Source organism: Cetorhinus maximus, unplaced genomic scaffold, assembly GCF_964194155.1.
Source record: "Cetorhinus maximus unplaced genomic scaffold, sCetMax3.hap1.1 HAP1_SCAFFOLD_4567, whole genome shotgun sequence".
In the NCBI taxonomy this organism is placed as follows: Eukaryota; Metazoa; Chordata; class Chondrichthyes; order Lamniformes; family Cetorhinidae; genus Cetorhinus; species Cetorhinus maximus.
In genome coordinates, this window is record NW_027600470.1 from 1 (window position 1) to 13,942 (window position 13,942).

The window sequence follows — 13,942 nt, forward strand, 5'->3', positions numbered from 1 at the left end:
TCCGATGGCCTCTTGCTGTGCCGCAAGTCTTGCCGAATTTCCTCCATAACCTCAGCCTTGATAAATGCCCTTCCCCCACCGCATGCAGGGCATTCCAACGCTCGCTGGAGTTTGGGGGCGATGGGTGGGGGGGGATTTGAACTAATCGTAGCCCTTTCAAGCTCGGGGGTGGGGGGAGCTGATCCCACGTCACCGGATGTATTTTGGGTTCCCCCCATGAGCCGATTGATGGGGGAGTGTACCCCCCATTCCCTCCCCCCCCCCCCCCCAACCATTTGAAGTGAATTCTTCACGTGGGCCAGTTTATAGCTCGGTCTGCTAAGACTCTGTGAAGCATCTCAATAACTGCGTGACTCTTTTCACAAACCCCTTTCCTGTAGGGACTTTTCCGCTGCTGTGTTTATTCCGCTGACGGTTCAGATTTTTGCCCATGTTTTTAAATTCGCGCACCTCTTCTCTTAAGTCTACAATATTCATCCTCCATTACTCCTGCATCCTTTAGTAGAATTTTTAACCTGTGACAAGATGGACGGAGCTGATGCAGTTTTAGAACAATTTGTCTTTTTTCTCCCCCCCCCCTTTAAACTCCTACCCCCTGATATCATCAAACACTTCTTTAACATGGTGATTTGAAATGTCTGAAACAAAAACAGAATTACCTGGAAAAACTCAGCAGGTCTGGCAGCATCGGCGGAGAAGAAAAGAGTCGACGTTTCAAGTCCTCGTGACCCTTCAGCAGAACTAATTCAGTTCTGCTGAAGGGTCACGAGGACTCGAAACGTCGACTCTTTTGTTCTCCGCCGATGCTGCCAGACCTGCTGAGTTTTTCCAGGTAATTCTGTTTCTGTTTTGGATTTCCAGCATCCGCAGTAGTTTTTTTGTTTTCATATTTGAAATGTCTGGCCTTGTTAAGGGGATACAGTAATGCCCCGATTGTTTTTTCCAAGAACAATTGCCTTATTGTGTTCCGTACCTAATTTCATTTGAGCCTTTTTTTCATAGTTGGCTTACTAAACAGTAAGAGTATTTCACTGGATGCTACCTCTGTGCTGATTAAAATGGCCTCCCCCCCCCGGCTATTTTACACGGAATCATCACTCTCTTTAGTGACTTTAATGTGTCATCGTCCCCGAACGTGAAGTAAGTGGAACTCTCATACCCCCTAACCTTACTTCGGCCTTTTACTATTTAGAGAATCCAGGTTATGCTTTAACCGACCCACTCCACATGCTGTGGAAGTGCATCCACTGCCTAGCACAGCACAGTTGAGTGAGTCTGTAACTAAAACACCCGTTACTGGACTAAAGCTTCTGGTGACCAGTACACTTCCTTCTGACTGATCAGTATCATCTTCTTCCCCTTCTGATCCTCCCTGGTCATGTGTCATTTTGAAAACCTTATTGTTCCGTTTTTGGATAACTCATTGCATCATGATATTTCGAGTCACTTCCGAAACACCATTACCCTGTATAACTGTTCAATCTCTCTCGTAATAAAGGATAGCATTCCATTAGCCATGGTAAGGACGTAATTGGTCATAAGATTCAGCTTCACGGAACAATGGGGGGAACCATACCTCGATACTTCAGGCATTCCTCTCCAAAGTCACTCCAATTACGATCGTCTGTCTGAAAAGGGATCTTAGCTTCCAATCTTCACCATCAGGCCAACCATCCTCTGCTGCCAAAGTTAACTGGATCCCCACTGGCTGGTGAAGTCAGTACTCAGCCCTTCCTCTTCCTGCTGAAAGAGTTTATTGGCTTTGCTCAGTGTCAACACTCCTCACCTCCCCCCGCCAGTGTCCCAGCTATCCCCTAACTGTGCGTTCAAATACCCACCACCTCTTTCCCTTTCGTGTAATTGATGTGAACAAGCCTTATTAAGATATAAAAGCCAAAACCTGCGGATGCTGGAAATCCAAAACAGAAACAGAAACAGAAAGACCTGGAAAAACTCAGCAGGTCTGGCAGCATCGGCGGAGAGGAGAGCACAGTTGACGTTTCGAGTCCTACTCAGTTCTGTTGAAGGGTCACGAGGACTCGAAACGTCAACTGTGCTCTCCTCTCCGCCAATGCTGCCAGACCTGCTGAGTTTTTCCAAGCCTTATTAAGACATTGGCACAGAGTGCCATCTATCGGTTTTTTTTATTCGTTTATGGGATTGTGAAGGGGTCGGGGTGTGGTGGGAAATCGCTGGCTAGGTCAGCACTTAGCCAATCGCTCTTGAGAACTGAGTGGTCTCGCTCGGCCATTTCCGAGGGGCATTTCGGAGTCAGCCGCATGGCTGTGGACCTGGAGTCATGTGTAGGCCGGACCAGGTAAGGACGGCAGATTTCCTCCCCTAAAAGGGATTAGCGAACCCGATGGGTTTTTATGACAATCGACCATGGTCATCTCCGACTTCCAGATTTTTTATTATTGATCCCCAGAGTATTACCCTGGGTCTCTGGATGACCAGTCCAGCGACAGTACCACGAACGCCACCCCCCAAGGGGTTAAAGGTCAGCTTTGGGGCCAGCCCACTCCTGCCTGAAATTTCCTCTGCTTGTAACTGAAGTCCTTTTGTACCTACAGGCCCGGATACCAAGCTCATGCAGAACAGCGGCAGGACTAAGTTCAAAAGGACCAGTATTGACCGGCTGATGAACACGCTGGTGCTGTGGGTGAGTTCCCCCAGGCTCCTGGGACCACTGATGACCCGGAGGGGGAGGGGGGAAACCTGGCAGGGGATCCGATTCCTCCTCGGCATCAGGACGATGGTCTGGCTTTCTACTTTTCAGGATCGCGGTGAGGGTTGCGGCCTTCAGGACGGCGATTAAATTGGGGCCTTCGGCACGGCGATTAAATTGAGGCCTGTGAGACGCCGACTAAATTGGGACCAGTGCCGGCTGGAGATTAAATTTGGGCCTGTGCAGGCTGCCGACTGAACTGGGGCCTGTGCGGGCTGCCGACTGAACTGGGGCCTGTGCGGGCTGCCGACTGAACTGGGGCCTGTGCGGGCTGCCGACTGAACTGGGGCCTGTGCGGGCTGCCGACTGAACTGGGGCCTGTGCGGGCTGCCGACTGAACTGGGGCCTGTGCGGGCTGCCGACTGAACTGGGGCCTGTGCGGGCTGCCGACTGAACTGGGGCCTGTGCGGGCTGCCGACTGAACTGGGGCCTGTGCGGGCTGCCGACTGAACTGGGGCCTGTGCGGGCTGCCGACTGAACTGGGGCCTGTGCGGGCTGCCGACTGAACTGGGGCCTGTGCGGGCTGCCGACTGAACTGGGGCCTGTGCGGGCTGCCGACTGAACTGGGGCCTGTGCGGGCTGCCGACTGAACTGGGGCCTGTGCGGGCTGCCGACTGAACTGGGGCCTGTGCGGGCTGCCGACTGAACTGGGGCCTGTGCGGGCTGCCGACTGAACTGGGGCCTGTGCGGGCTGCCGACTGAACTGGGGCCTGTGCGGGCTGCCGACTGAACTGGGGCCTGTGCGGGCTGCCGACTGAACTGGGGCCTGTGCGGGCTGCCGACTGAACTGGGGCCTGTGCGGGCTGCCGACTGAACTGGGGCCTGTGCGGGCTGCCGACTGAACTGGGGCCTGTGCGGGCTGCCGACTGAACTGGGGCCTGTGCGGGCTGCCGACTGAACTGGGGCCTGTGCGGGCTGCCGACTGAACTGGGGCCTGTGCGGGCTGCCGACTGAACTGGGGCCTGTGCGGGCTGCCGACTGAACTGGGGCCTGTGCGGGCTGCCGACTGAACTGGGGCCTGTGCGGGCTGCCGACTGAACTGGGGCCTGTGCGGGCTGCCGACTGAACTGGGGCCTGTGCGGGCTGCCGACTGAACTGGGGCCTGTGCGGGCTGCCGACTGAACTGGGGCCTGTGCGGGCTGCCGACTGAACTGGGGCCTGTGCGGGCTGCCGACTGAACTGGGGCCTGTGCGGGCTGCCGACTGAACTGGGGCCTGTGCGGGCTGCCGACTGAACTGGGGCCTGTGCGGGCTGCCGACTGAACTGGGGCCTGTGCGGGCTGCCGACTGAACTGGGGCCTGTGCGGGCTGCCGACTGAACTGGGGCCTGTGCGGGCTGCCGACTGAACTGGGGCCTGTGCGGGCTGCCGACTGAACTGGGGCCTGTGCGGGCTGCCGACTGAACTGGGGCCTGTGCGGGCTGCCGACTGAACTGGGGCCTGTGCGGGCTGCCGACTGAACTGGGGCCTGTGCGGGCTGCCGACTGAACTGGGGCCTGTGCGGGCTGCCGACTGAACTGGGGCCTGTGCGGGCTGCCGACTGAACTGGGGCCTGTGCGGGCTGCCGACTGAACTGGGGCCTGTGCGGGCTGCCGACTGAACTGGGGCCTGTGCGGGCTGCCGACTGAATTTGGGCCGGTGCGGGCTGCCGACTGAATTTGGGCCGGTGCGGGCTGCTGATTAAACTTTGGGCTGGGTGGGATGCAGGCTAAACTGGGGCCTGTGCGGATGCCGACTAAATTGGGACCTGTGCTGCTTGGCCATTTAAATTTGGGCCTACGCGGGCTGCTGACTAAATTGGCCTGTGCAGGATGCAGATGAGGTTTGGGCCTGTGGAGTGGCAACGAATCTGGGACCTGGGGAATGCCGACTAAACTGAGGCCTGCATTAAAGTAGCTGAATTGGCAAGTTCGCCTGATTGACTAGATTTGGGTTGAATCTCAGGCCTCCAGAAATCAAGGCCCACGGTCTTTCCATTGCAGAAGCGGGCTCTGTGTTGTACTAAGCTTTTCCCCTGTCCTATGCTGGCTCGGACACCCCCTGTGCAGTGAAAAGAGCCCCTGATACCTGTGTGTGTTCATCCTCGTGCCCTATCAGTCTGGGCTTTGAAGTGGCCGGGAGTGAAATCTCCTCTTGTCTTTGTTTCCAGATCTTTGGCTTTCTGATCTGCATGGGGATCATTCTGGCTATCGGGAATTCCATCTGGGAATATGAAGTTGGGAATCTCTTCCAGATCTACCTGCCGTGGGACCAGGGCGTCGACAGCGCCTTCCTCTCGGGGTTTCTGTCCTTCTGGTCCTACATTATCATCCTCAACACGGTCGTACCTATTTCACTCTACGTCAGGTAGGCTGTTCGTCAGAGATCGGGTTAACACATCGATGGGTTTTAAAGGCATAGATATTACCAGGGTAGAGTGTTTGACGGGGACGGTGTAGGGGGAGCTTTACTCTGTATCTAACCCCGTGCTGTACCTGTCCTGGGAGTGTTTGATGGGGACAGTGTAGAGGGAGCTTTACTCTGTATCTAACCCCGTGCTGTACCTGTCCTGGGAGTGTTTGATGGGGACGGTGTAGAGGGAGCTTTACTCTGTATCTAACCCCGTGCTGTCCCTGTCCTGGGAGTGTTTGATGGGGACAGTGTAGAGGGAGCTTTACTCTGTATCTAACCCCGTGCTGTCCCTGTCCTGGGAGTGTTTGATGGGGACAGTGTAGAGGGAGCTTTACTCTGTATCTAACCCCGTGCTGTCCCTGTCCTGGGAGTGTTTGATGGGGACGGTGTAGAGGGAGCTTTACTCTGTATCTAACCCCGTGCTGTACCTGTCCTGGGAGTGTTTGATGGGGACAGTGTAGGGGGAGCTTTACTCTGTATCTAACCCCATGCTGTACCTGTCCTGGGAGTGTTTGATGGGGACAATGTAGAGGGAGCTTTACTCTGTATCTAACCCCGTGCTGTACCTGTCCTGGGAGTGTTTGATGGGGACAGTGTAGAGGGAGCTTTACTCTGTATCTAACCCCGTGCTGTCCCTGTCCTGGGAGTGTTTGATGGGGACGGTGTAGAGGGAGCTTTACTCTGTATCTAACCCCGTGCTGTCCCTGTCCTGGGAGTGTTTGATGGGGACAGTGTAGAGGGAGCTTTACTCTGTATCTAACCCCGTGCTGTACCTGTCCTGGGAGTGTTTGATGGGGACGGTGTAGAGGGAGCTTTACTCTGTATCTAACCCCGTGCTGTACCTGTCCTGGGAGTGTTTGATGGGGACGGTGTAGAGGGAGCTTTACTCTGTATCTAACCCCGTGCTGTCCCTGTCCTGGGAGTGTTTGATGGGGACAGTGTAGAGGGAGCTTTACTCTGTATCTAACCCCGTGCTGTACCTGTCCTGGGAGTGTTTGACGGGGACAGTGTAGAGGGAGCTTTACTCTGTATCTAACCCCGTGCTGTACCTGTCCTGGGAGTGTTTGATGGGGACGGTGTAGAGGGAGCTTTACTCTGTATCTAACCCCGTGCTGTACCTGTCCTGGGAGTGTTTGATGGGGGACAGTGTAGAGGGAGCTTTACTCTGTATCTAACCCCGTGCTGTACCTGTCCTGGGAGTGTTTGATGGGGACGGTGTAGAGGGAGCTTTACTCTGTATCTAACCCCGTGCTGTACCTGTCCTGGGAGTGTTTGATGGGGACGGTGTAGAGGGAGCTTTACTCTGTATCTAACCCCGTGCTGTACCTGTCCTGGGAGTGTTTGATGGGGACGGTGTAGAGGGAGCTTTACTCTGTATCTAACCCCGTGCTGTACCTGTCCTGGGAGTGTTTGATGGGGACAGTGTAGAGGGAGCTTTACTCTGTATCTAACCCCGTGCTGTACCTGCCCTGGGAGTGTTTGATGGGGATGGTGTCGAGGAAAATTTCAGCTCCCACCCCTGTGGGGTCGGTTGCGTTTGCGTTGAAAGCATCGTGGGTTCGGGGTCCTTACGCGCCTCACTTGAAGCATTGTGGTGTTGAGCACCCTCTTCACCTCTGACCTCTCCCCCCCATGCAGTGTGGAGGTCATCCGCCTGGGCCACAGCTACTTCATCAACTGGGACAAGAAGATGTACTGCGTGAGGAAGAACACAGCGGCGGAGGCTCGGACCACCACACTGAGCGAGGAGCTGGGCCAGATCGAGTACATCTTCTCCGACAAGACGGGCACCCTCACCCAGAACATCATGACCTTCAACAAGTGCTCCATTGGCGGAAAGACGTACGGTGAGCGAGGGGGCGCGCGGCCGGGATGCACGGAGCGCAAATGTATCCCACTTTTGTGTGTCTGGTTGACCCATTCAGATTTAGAATGGGAATCTCCAATGTCAACAGGTCACGCTGCAGTGACACCCTCCAGCCAGAGGTGGCGCTGTAGTGCCTCCCGTCCACGGAGCTTTGCACCACCCTAACTGTTAATCCCAAGTTGCCGTTCAACAATGAATGGTGTGCAGTGATACTAGACAGAATCAGGCCTGACTGTGCAGCCTCACACAGTTGAACAGCAGCCTGCCACACCCCAACCTCGTTTTTCTCCCCCCCCACTCCCCCGTACATTAACTGAAATTAGGCACTCCAGTAAAGTTGGGTGGATTGATCCGGATGATCAGTGAACAGCGCTCTTGTCCCTGAGTCAAAACTCGTGGGTGCGAGACCCCAGTCCAGAAACTCAAGCCCCATAGTCCAGGCCAGTGCTCCCAGTGCCAGTACTGAGGGAGCGCCGCACTGTCGGAGGGTCAGTGCTGAGGGAGTGCCGCACTGTCGGAGGGTCAGTACTGAGGGAGCGCCGCACTGTCGGAAGGTCAGTACTGAGGGAGCGCCGCACTGTCGGAGGGTCAGTACTGAGGGAGCGCCGCACTGTGGGAGGGTCAGTGCTGAGGGAGCGCCGCACTGTCGGAGGGTCAGTGCTGAGGGAGCGCCGCACTGTCGGAGGGTCAGTGCTGAGGGAGTGCCGCACTGTGGGAGGGTCAGTACTGAGGGAGCGCCGCGCTGTCGGAGGGTCAGTACTGAGGGAGTGCCGCACTGTCAGAGGGTCAGTACTGAGGGAGTGCCGCACTGTGGGAGGGTCAGTACTGAGGGAGTGCCGCACTGTCGGAAGGTCAGTACTGAGGGAGCGCCGCACTGTCGGAGGGTCAGTACTGAGGGAGTGCCGCACTGTCGGAGGGTCAGTACTGAGGGAGTGCCGCACTGTCGGAGGGTCAGTACTGAGGGAGTGCCGCACTGTCGGAGGGTCAGTACTGAGGGAGTGCCGCACTGTGGGAGGGTCAGTGCTGAGGGAGCGCCGCGCTGTCGGAGGGTCAGTACTGAGGGAGCGCCGCACTGTCGGAGGGTCAGTACTGAGGGAGTGCCGCACTGTCGGAGGGTCAGTACTGAGGGAGTGCCGCACTGTCGGAGGGTCAGTACTGAGGGAGTGCCGCACTGTCGGAGGGTCAGTACTGAGGGAGTGCCGCACTGTCGGAGGGTCAGTACTGAGGGAGTGCCGCACTGTCGGAGGGTCAGTACTGAGGGAGTGCCGCACTGTGGGAGGGTCAGTGCTGAGGGAGCGCCGCGCTGTCGGAGGGTCAGTACTGAGGGAGCGCCGCACTGTCGGAGGGTCAGTACTGAGGGAGTGCCGCACTGTCGGAGGGTCAGTACTGAGGGAGTGCCGCACTGTCGGAGGGTCAGTACTGAGGGAGTGCCGCACTGTGGGAGGGTCAGTGCTGAGGGAGCGCCGCGCTGTCGGAGGGTCAGTACTGAGGGAGCGCCGCACTGTCGGAGGGTCAGTACTGAGGGAGTGCCGCACTGTCGGAGGGTCAGTACTGAGGGAGTGCCGCACTGTGGGAGGGTCAGTACTGAGGGAGCGCCGCGCTGTCGGAGGGTCAGTACTGAGGGAGTGCCGCACTGTCAGAGGTGCCGTCTTTTGGGTGAGACGTTAAACTGAGGCCCCCGTCTACCCTCTAAGTTGCACTTAAAAGATCCTACAGCTGCTATTGGAAGTAGAGTTTTGGGGAGGGTGGTGGAGGTGGGTTGTTGTGGGGCAGGGGGGCTGTTCCCCGTTGTCCGGGGGCCCAATATTTATCCCTAAACCAACATCACTAAAAAGAGATGACCTGGGTCATTATCACATTGCAGTTTGTGGGATCTTCCTGTGCACAAATTACCTGCTGGGGAGAATTGAATGGTTACAGCACAGGAGGAGGCCACTCAGCCCATCATGTCCCTGCCGGCCTCGCTGGGCCCACCCTCCTTACCTTTCCTTCGTAGCCCAGCAAATTACTTTTGTTCCAGATAATGATCCAGTTCCCTCTGGAAAGCCCCGATTGACCCGACCTCCCCCCACCGCGCTCTCCGGCAGCGCGTTCCCCGACCCTGACCACTCGCTGCGTGAGAGGGTTCCTCCTCCCGTCCCCGTTGCTTCTCGCGCCGACCGTCTTCGAATCCGCCAACGGGAACGGTTTCTCTCCCTCTCTCCTGCTCCGTCCGGATCCCTCCCCACCGATTCCGAACACCTGGGTCAAATCCCCTCTCCACCTTCTCTCCGAGGGAAAACAGTCCCAACTTCTCCAATCGGTCCCTGGGACCATTCCCGTGAATCTTTCCCGCGCTCTCTCCAACGCCTTCACGTCCTTCCTAAAGTGCGGCGCCCAGAACTGGACACAATACTCTAGTTGGAGTTGAACCAGTGTTTTATACAAGGTTAACATCCCCTCCTTGCTCTGGTACTCTATGCCCCTATTAATAAAGCCCAGGATACCGTATACTTTATTAACTGCTCTCTCCACCTGTCCTACCACCTTTATTAACTTGTGCACGTATACACCCAGGTCCCTCTGCTCCTGCACCCCCCCCTTTAGCGTTGGACTCTTCACGTTACATTATGTCTCCATGTTCTTCCTCCGGATATGAATCCCTCCACACCTCTCTGCCCTAAACTGCGTTTGCCACTTGTCTGCCCGTCCCCCCTTCCCGAAGTCTGTCACTCTCCCCCTCGCAGCTCACAACGGCCCCGAGTCTCGTGTGTCCCCCACCCCCCCAGCAAATCGAGACATGTGGGGATTCCCGCCTCAAACCTTCCTCCGTCCCCCTTCAGCTTCGCGCTGACGAGCCCTTTAAGCGACGGGGTTTATCAAACTCCTCTTGGAGGTCTAGGTAAACCGCATCGACAGCGCTACCCGGATCGGCCCTCCCCGTAACCAGAAAGCTCAAATCGAGCCTTTCGAAGACGATTTGCCTTCGACGAGTCCCTGCTGGCTTCCCTGAGTTAATCCCACCTCTGCCCAAGTGACCTGGGTTCCTTTTGCCCCAGATTATTGTTTCTAGAAGTTTCTCCCCCCCGCCACCGAGGTTAAGCTGACTTGGCCCGTCGTTGCCGCGCTTACCCGAACGCCCGATTTGAACGAGGGGCAATTAGGGATGGGCAGTATAGGCCCACATCCCGTAAATGAACCCCAAAAAAAAAAGAAAGGGGCGTAACATTTGCAATTCTCCCTGGCACCGATTGTACTCGGAGGTTTGGAAGACTTGTGTCCAGTGCCCTCGCAGTTTCAGCCCCTGATTCGCTTAAGATCCCCGGGTGCATCTCATCCAGCCCTGGAGCCTTATCAGCTCTAAGTGCATGCAGCCTCTCTCAAACCTCCTCTTTTCCAGCTTTAAGGCCGTCCACTATGTCAACGACCTCGTTCCCATGTGAGCCGGCAGAGGTGTCAGCTGTGGCTCAGTTCATAGCACCCTCGCCTTTGAATCAGAGGGTTGTGGGTTCATGTCCCACTCCCGGAAAACCAAGAACGGTGATTGTACTCGAAAGAGTTGCAATCTGTGACTGTTGATAACTCGAAAGAGTTTCCTTGGAGGTGATGCACGGTTTTAACTTAGTGCGACAGCCACGGCCTCTGCTTCTTGCGTTACTACGGCGACGACCCTCGGCAGGTACCCCCTGGGCTGGGGGCGCTATGAGGTGTGCGGAGGTGGCGAAAGGCGCTAGGGAATTGCAGTTTCATTCCCGCGTTAACACAGCTGCCTTGCTTTTTCAGGTGATCTGATTGACGAGTTGGGCCCCAAGTGTGAAAGGAGAGAGGTGAGTACAATAGGGTTGGGAAATCCTGGTGGGGGAGAGAGACTTAGAAATCGGGGTCCCGTTCCATCGGAGTGGGAAAGGTCAGGTGAGACCGAACCCCGTGCTGTACCTGTCCTGGGAGTGTTTGATGGGGACAGTGTAGGGGGAGCTTTACTCTGTATCTAACCCCGTGCTGTACCTGTCCTGGGAGTGTTTGATGGGGACAGTGTAGAGGGAGCTTTACTCTGTATCTAACCCCGTGCTGTACCTGTCCTGGGAGTGTTTGTTGGGGACCGTGTAGAGGGAGCTTTACTCTGTATCTAACCCCGTGCTGTACCTGTCCTGGGAGTGTTTGATGGGGACGGTGTAGAGGGAGATTTACTCTGTATCTAACCCCGTGCTGTACCTGTCCTGGGAGTGTTTGATGGGGACAGTGTAGAGGGAGCTTTACTCTGTATCTAACCCCGTGCTGTACCTGTCCTGTGAGTGTTTGATGGGGACAGTGTAGAGGGAGCTTTACTCTGTATCTAACCCCGTGCTGTACCTGTCCTGGGAGTGTTTGATGGGGACAGTGTAGAGGGAGCTTTACTCTGTATCTAACCCCGTGCTGTACCTGTCCTGGGAGTGTTTGATGGGGACAGTGTAGAGGGAGCTTTACTCTGTATCTAACCCCGTGCTGTACCTGTCCTGGGAGTGTTTGATGGGGACAGTGTAGAGGGAGCTTGACTCTGTATCTAACCCCGTGCTGTACCTGTCCTGGGAGTGTTTGATGGGGACAGTGTAGAGGGAGCTTTACTCTGTATCTAACCCCGTGCTGTACCTGTCCTGGGAGTGTTTGATGGGGACAGTGTAGAGGGAGCTTGACTCTGTATCTAACCCCGTGCTGTACCTGTCCTGGGAGTGTTTGATGGGGACAGTGTAGAGGGAGCTTTACTCTGTATCTAACCCCGTGCTGTACCTGTCCTGGGAGTGTTTGATGGGGACAGTGTAGAGGGAGCTTTACTCTGTACCTTGTGTTAGAAAATTATAGCCAATTTTTATTTTAAAATGTATTTTGAGCAAATATAGAATTAATGACTCGGGTGACCTTAATTGAAATATTAACAACTTTCCCTCCCCACCGAATGGAATCTGTTTCTCCTGTGGTGCTGTTTCGCACTGGGGGTGTATCCTGGAGAATCCTGGGGGAGAAGAGAGAGTTAGAAATCGGGGTTCGGTGTCATTGGAATGGGAAAGGGCAAGCGCCAGTTACCCCCTGAGCCCAGGCTTGTCGGTGCTGGATGTTCGACTGCGTGGGGCTTCACAGCTGAGATCTCACGCACCCGGTGAGAAGCTGCTCCAGCGTTCCCCACCCCCACCCCCACCAGCTCACCGGCCAGGGGTCACCGTGTCTGAACTAGTCTCGGCACTGGCTGTGGGGGGAGCATTGATACTAAAGGTGGGACCCCCCCCCCCCCCCTCCTACCAGCTCCGGACCCCCACAGCCCTCACAGGGGCTTCACTGGGCATTGGTTGCCGATGCCCATTCTGGGGGCAGTTGCGAAGGGTCTTTGGGGGTGGGGGGGGAGAGTCCGGCCTTCGAGATGTGATTCCACCCCCCCCAGGGGTCCTCGGAGGTGGTGAATGCTGCAGGTCGGATCCACGCTGACCCTCTCTCTCTCTCTCTCTCTCTCTCTCTCTCTCTCTCTCTCTGGTAGAAGAGGGCGCCCATCGACTTCTCCTTCAACTCGCTGGCCGACCCCCGGTTCACCTTCTATGACCACCTCCTCCTGGAGTCGGTGAAGCTGGGGGATCGCGAAGTGCACGAGTTCTTCAGGGTCCTGTCGCTCTGTCACACCGTCATGTCTGAGGACAGAGAGCAAGGTAGGACCCTCATCCACCGCGGACCCCTCACCCACTCCTCCCTCACCCGCACCCAGGACCCCTCACCCACCCCACCTCCTCCGCACCGCAGACCCCTCACCCACCCCCTCCCTCACCCACTCCTCCCTCACCACTCCTCCCTCACCCATCCCCTCCCTCACCCACCCCCTCCCTCACCCACCCCCTCCCTCACCCACCCCCTCCCTCACCCACCCCCTCCCTCACCCACCCCCTCCCTCACCCACCCCCTCCCTCACCCACCCCCTCCCTCACCCACCCCCTCCCTCACCCACCCCCTCCCTCACCCACTCCTCCCTCACCCACTCCTCCCTCACCCATCCCCTCCCTCACCCACCCCCTCCCTCACCCACCCCCTCCCTCACCCACCCCCTCCCTCACCCACCCCCTCCCTCACCCACCCCCTCCCTCACCCACCCCCTCCCTCACCCACCCCCTCCCTCACCCACCCCCTCCCTCCCCCACTCCTCCCTCACCCACTCCTCCCTCACCCACTCCTCCCTCACCCACCCCCTCCCTCACCCACCCCTCCCTCACCCACCCCCTCCCTCACCCACTCCTCCCTCACCCACCTCCTCCCTCCCCCGCACCGAGCACCCCTCACCCACCCCCTCCCCCGCACCGCAGACCCCTCACCCACTCCTCCCTCACCCACCCCCTCCCTCACCCACTCCTCCCTCACCCACCCCCTCCCCCGCACCGCGGACCCCTCACCCCCCCCCCAGCCTGACCATCACATTCCGACGTATTAAACTCCTTCCAACTCCCGTAAAAACAGAAAAACGGCTCCAATTTATTAACACCAACGTGCATTAATTTTCTCTCCATTTGTGTCACACACTCCCCCCTCCCCCTCCCCCTCCCGCCCTCCCTCTCTCTCCCCTCCTCTCTCCCTCTCCCCCTCTCCCCCTCCCCCCTCTCTCCCCCTCCCCCTCTCTCTCCCTCCCCCTCTCTCTCCCTCCCCCCTCTCTCTCCCTCCCCCCTCTCTCCCTCCCCCTCTCCCCTCCCCCTCTCTCCCTCCCCCTCTCTCCCTCCCCCTCTCTCCCTCCCCCTCTCTCCCTCCCCCTCTCTCTCCCTCCCCCTCTCTCTCCCTCCCCCTCTCTCTCCCTCCCCCATCTCTCTCTCTCCCTCCCTCCCCCATCTCTCTCTCTCCCTCCCTCCCCCATCTCTCTCTCTCCCTCCCTCCCCCATCTCTCTCTCTCCCTCCCTCCCCCATCTCTCTCTCTCCCTCCCTCCCCCATCTCTCTCTCTCCCTCCCTCCCCCATCTCTCTCTCTCCCTCCCTCCCCCATC

At 57.3% G+C, this 13,942-nt stretch overlaps 1 protein-coding gene across 1 annotated transcript; it reads left to right on the forward strand.

The window, feature by feature from the left end:
- Positions 1–2,573: 2,573 nt before the first annotated feature.
- LOC144678542 (phospholipid-transporting ATPase ID-like) lies at positions 2,574–12,632 on the forward strand (the record flags this gene model as incomplete). The annotated part of the gene is made up of 5 exons (XM_078538293.1): positions 2,574–2,662; positions 4,876–5,072; positions 6,756–6,964; positions 10,747–10,790; positions 12,467–12,632. Coding segments are annotated over 5 exons (705 nt in total), but the record flags the coding sequence as incomplete, so codon positions are not given.
- Between the last annotated feature and the right edge of the window lie 1,310 nt (positions 12,633–13,942).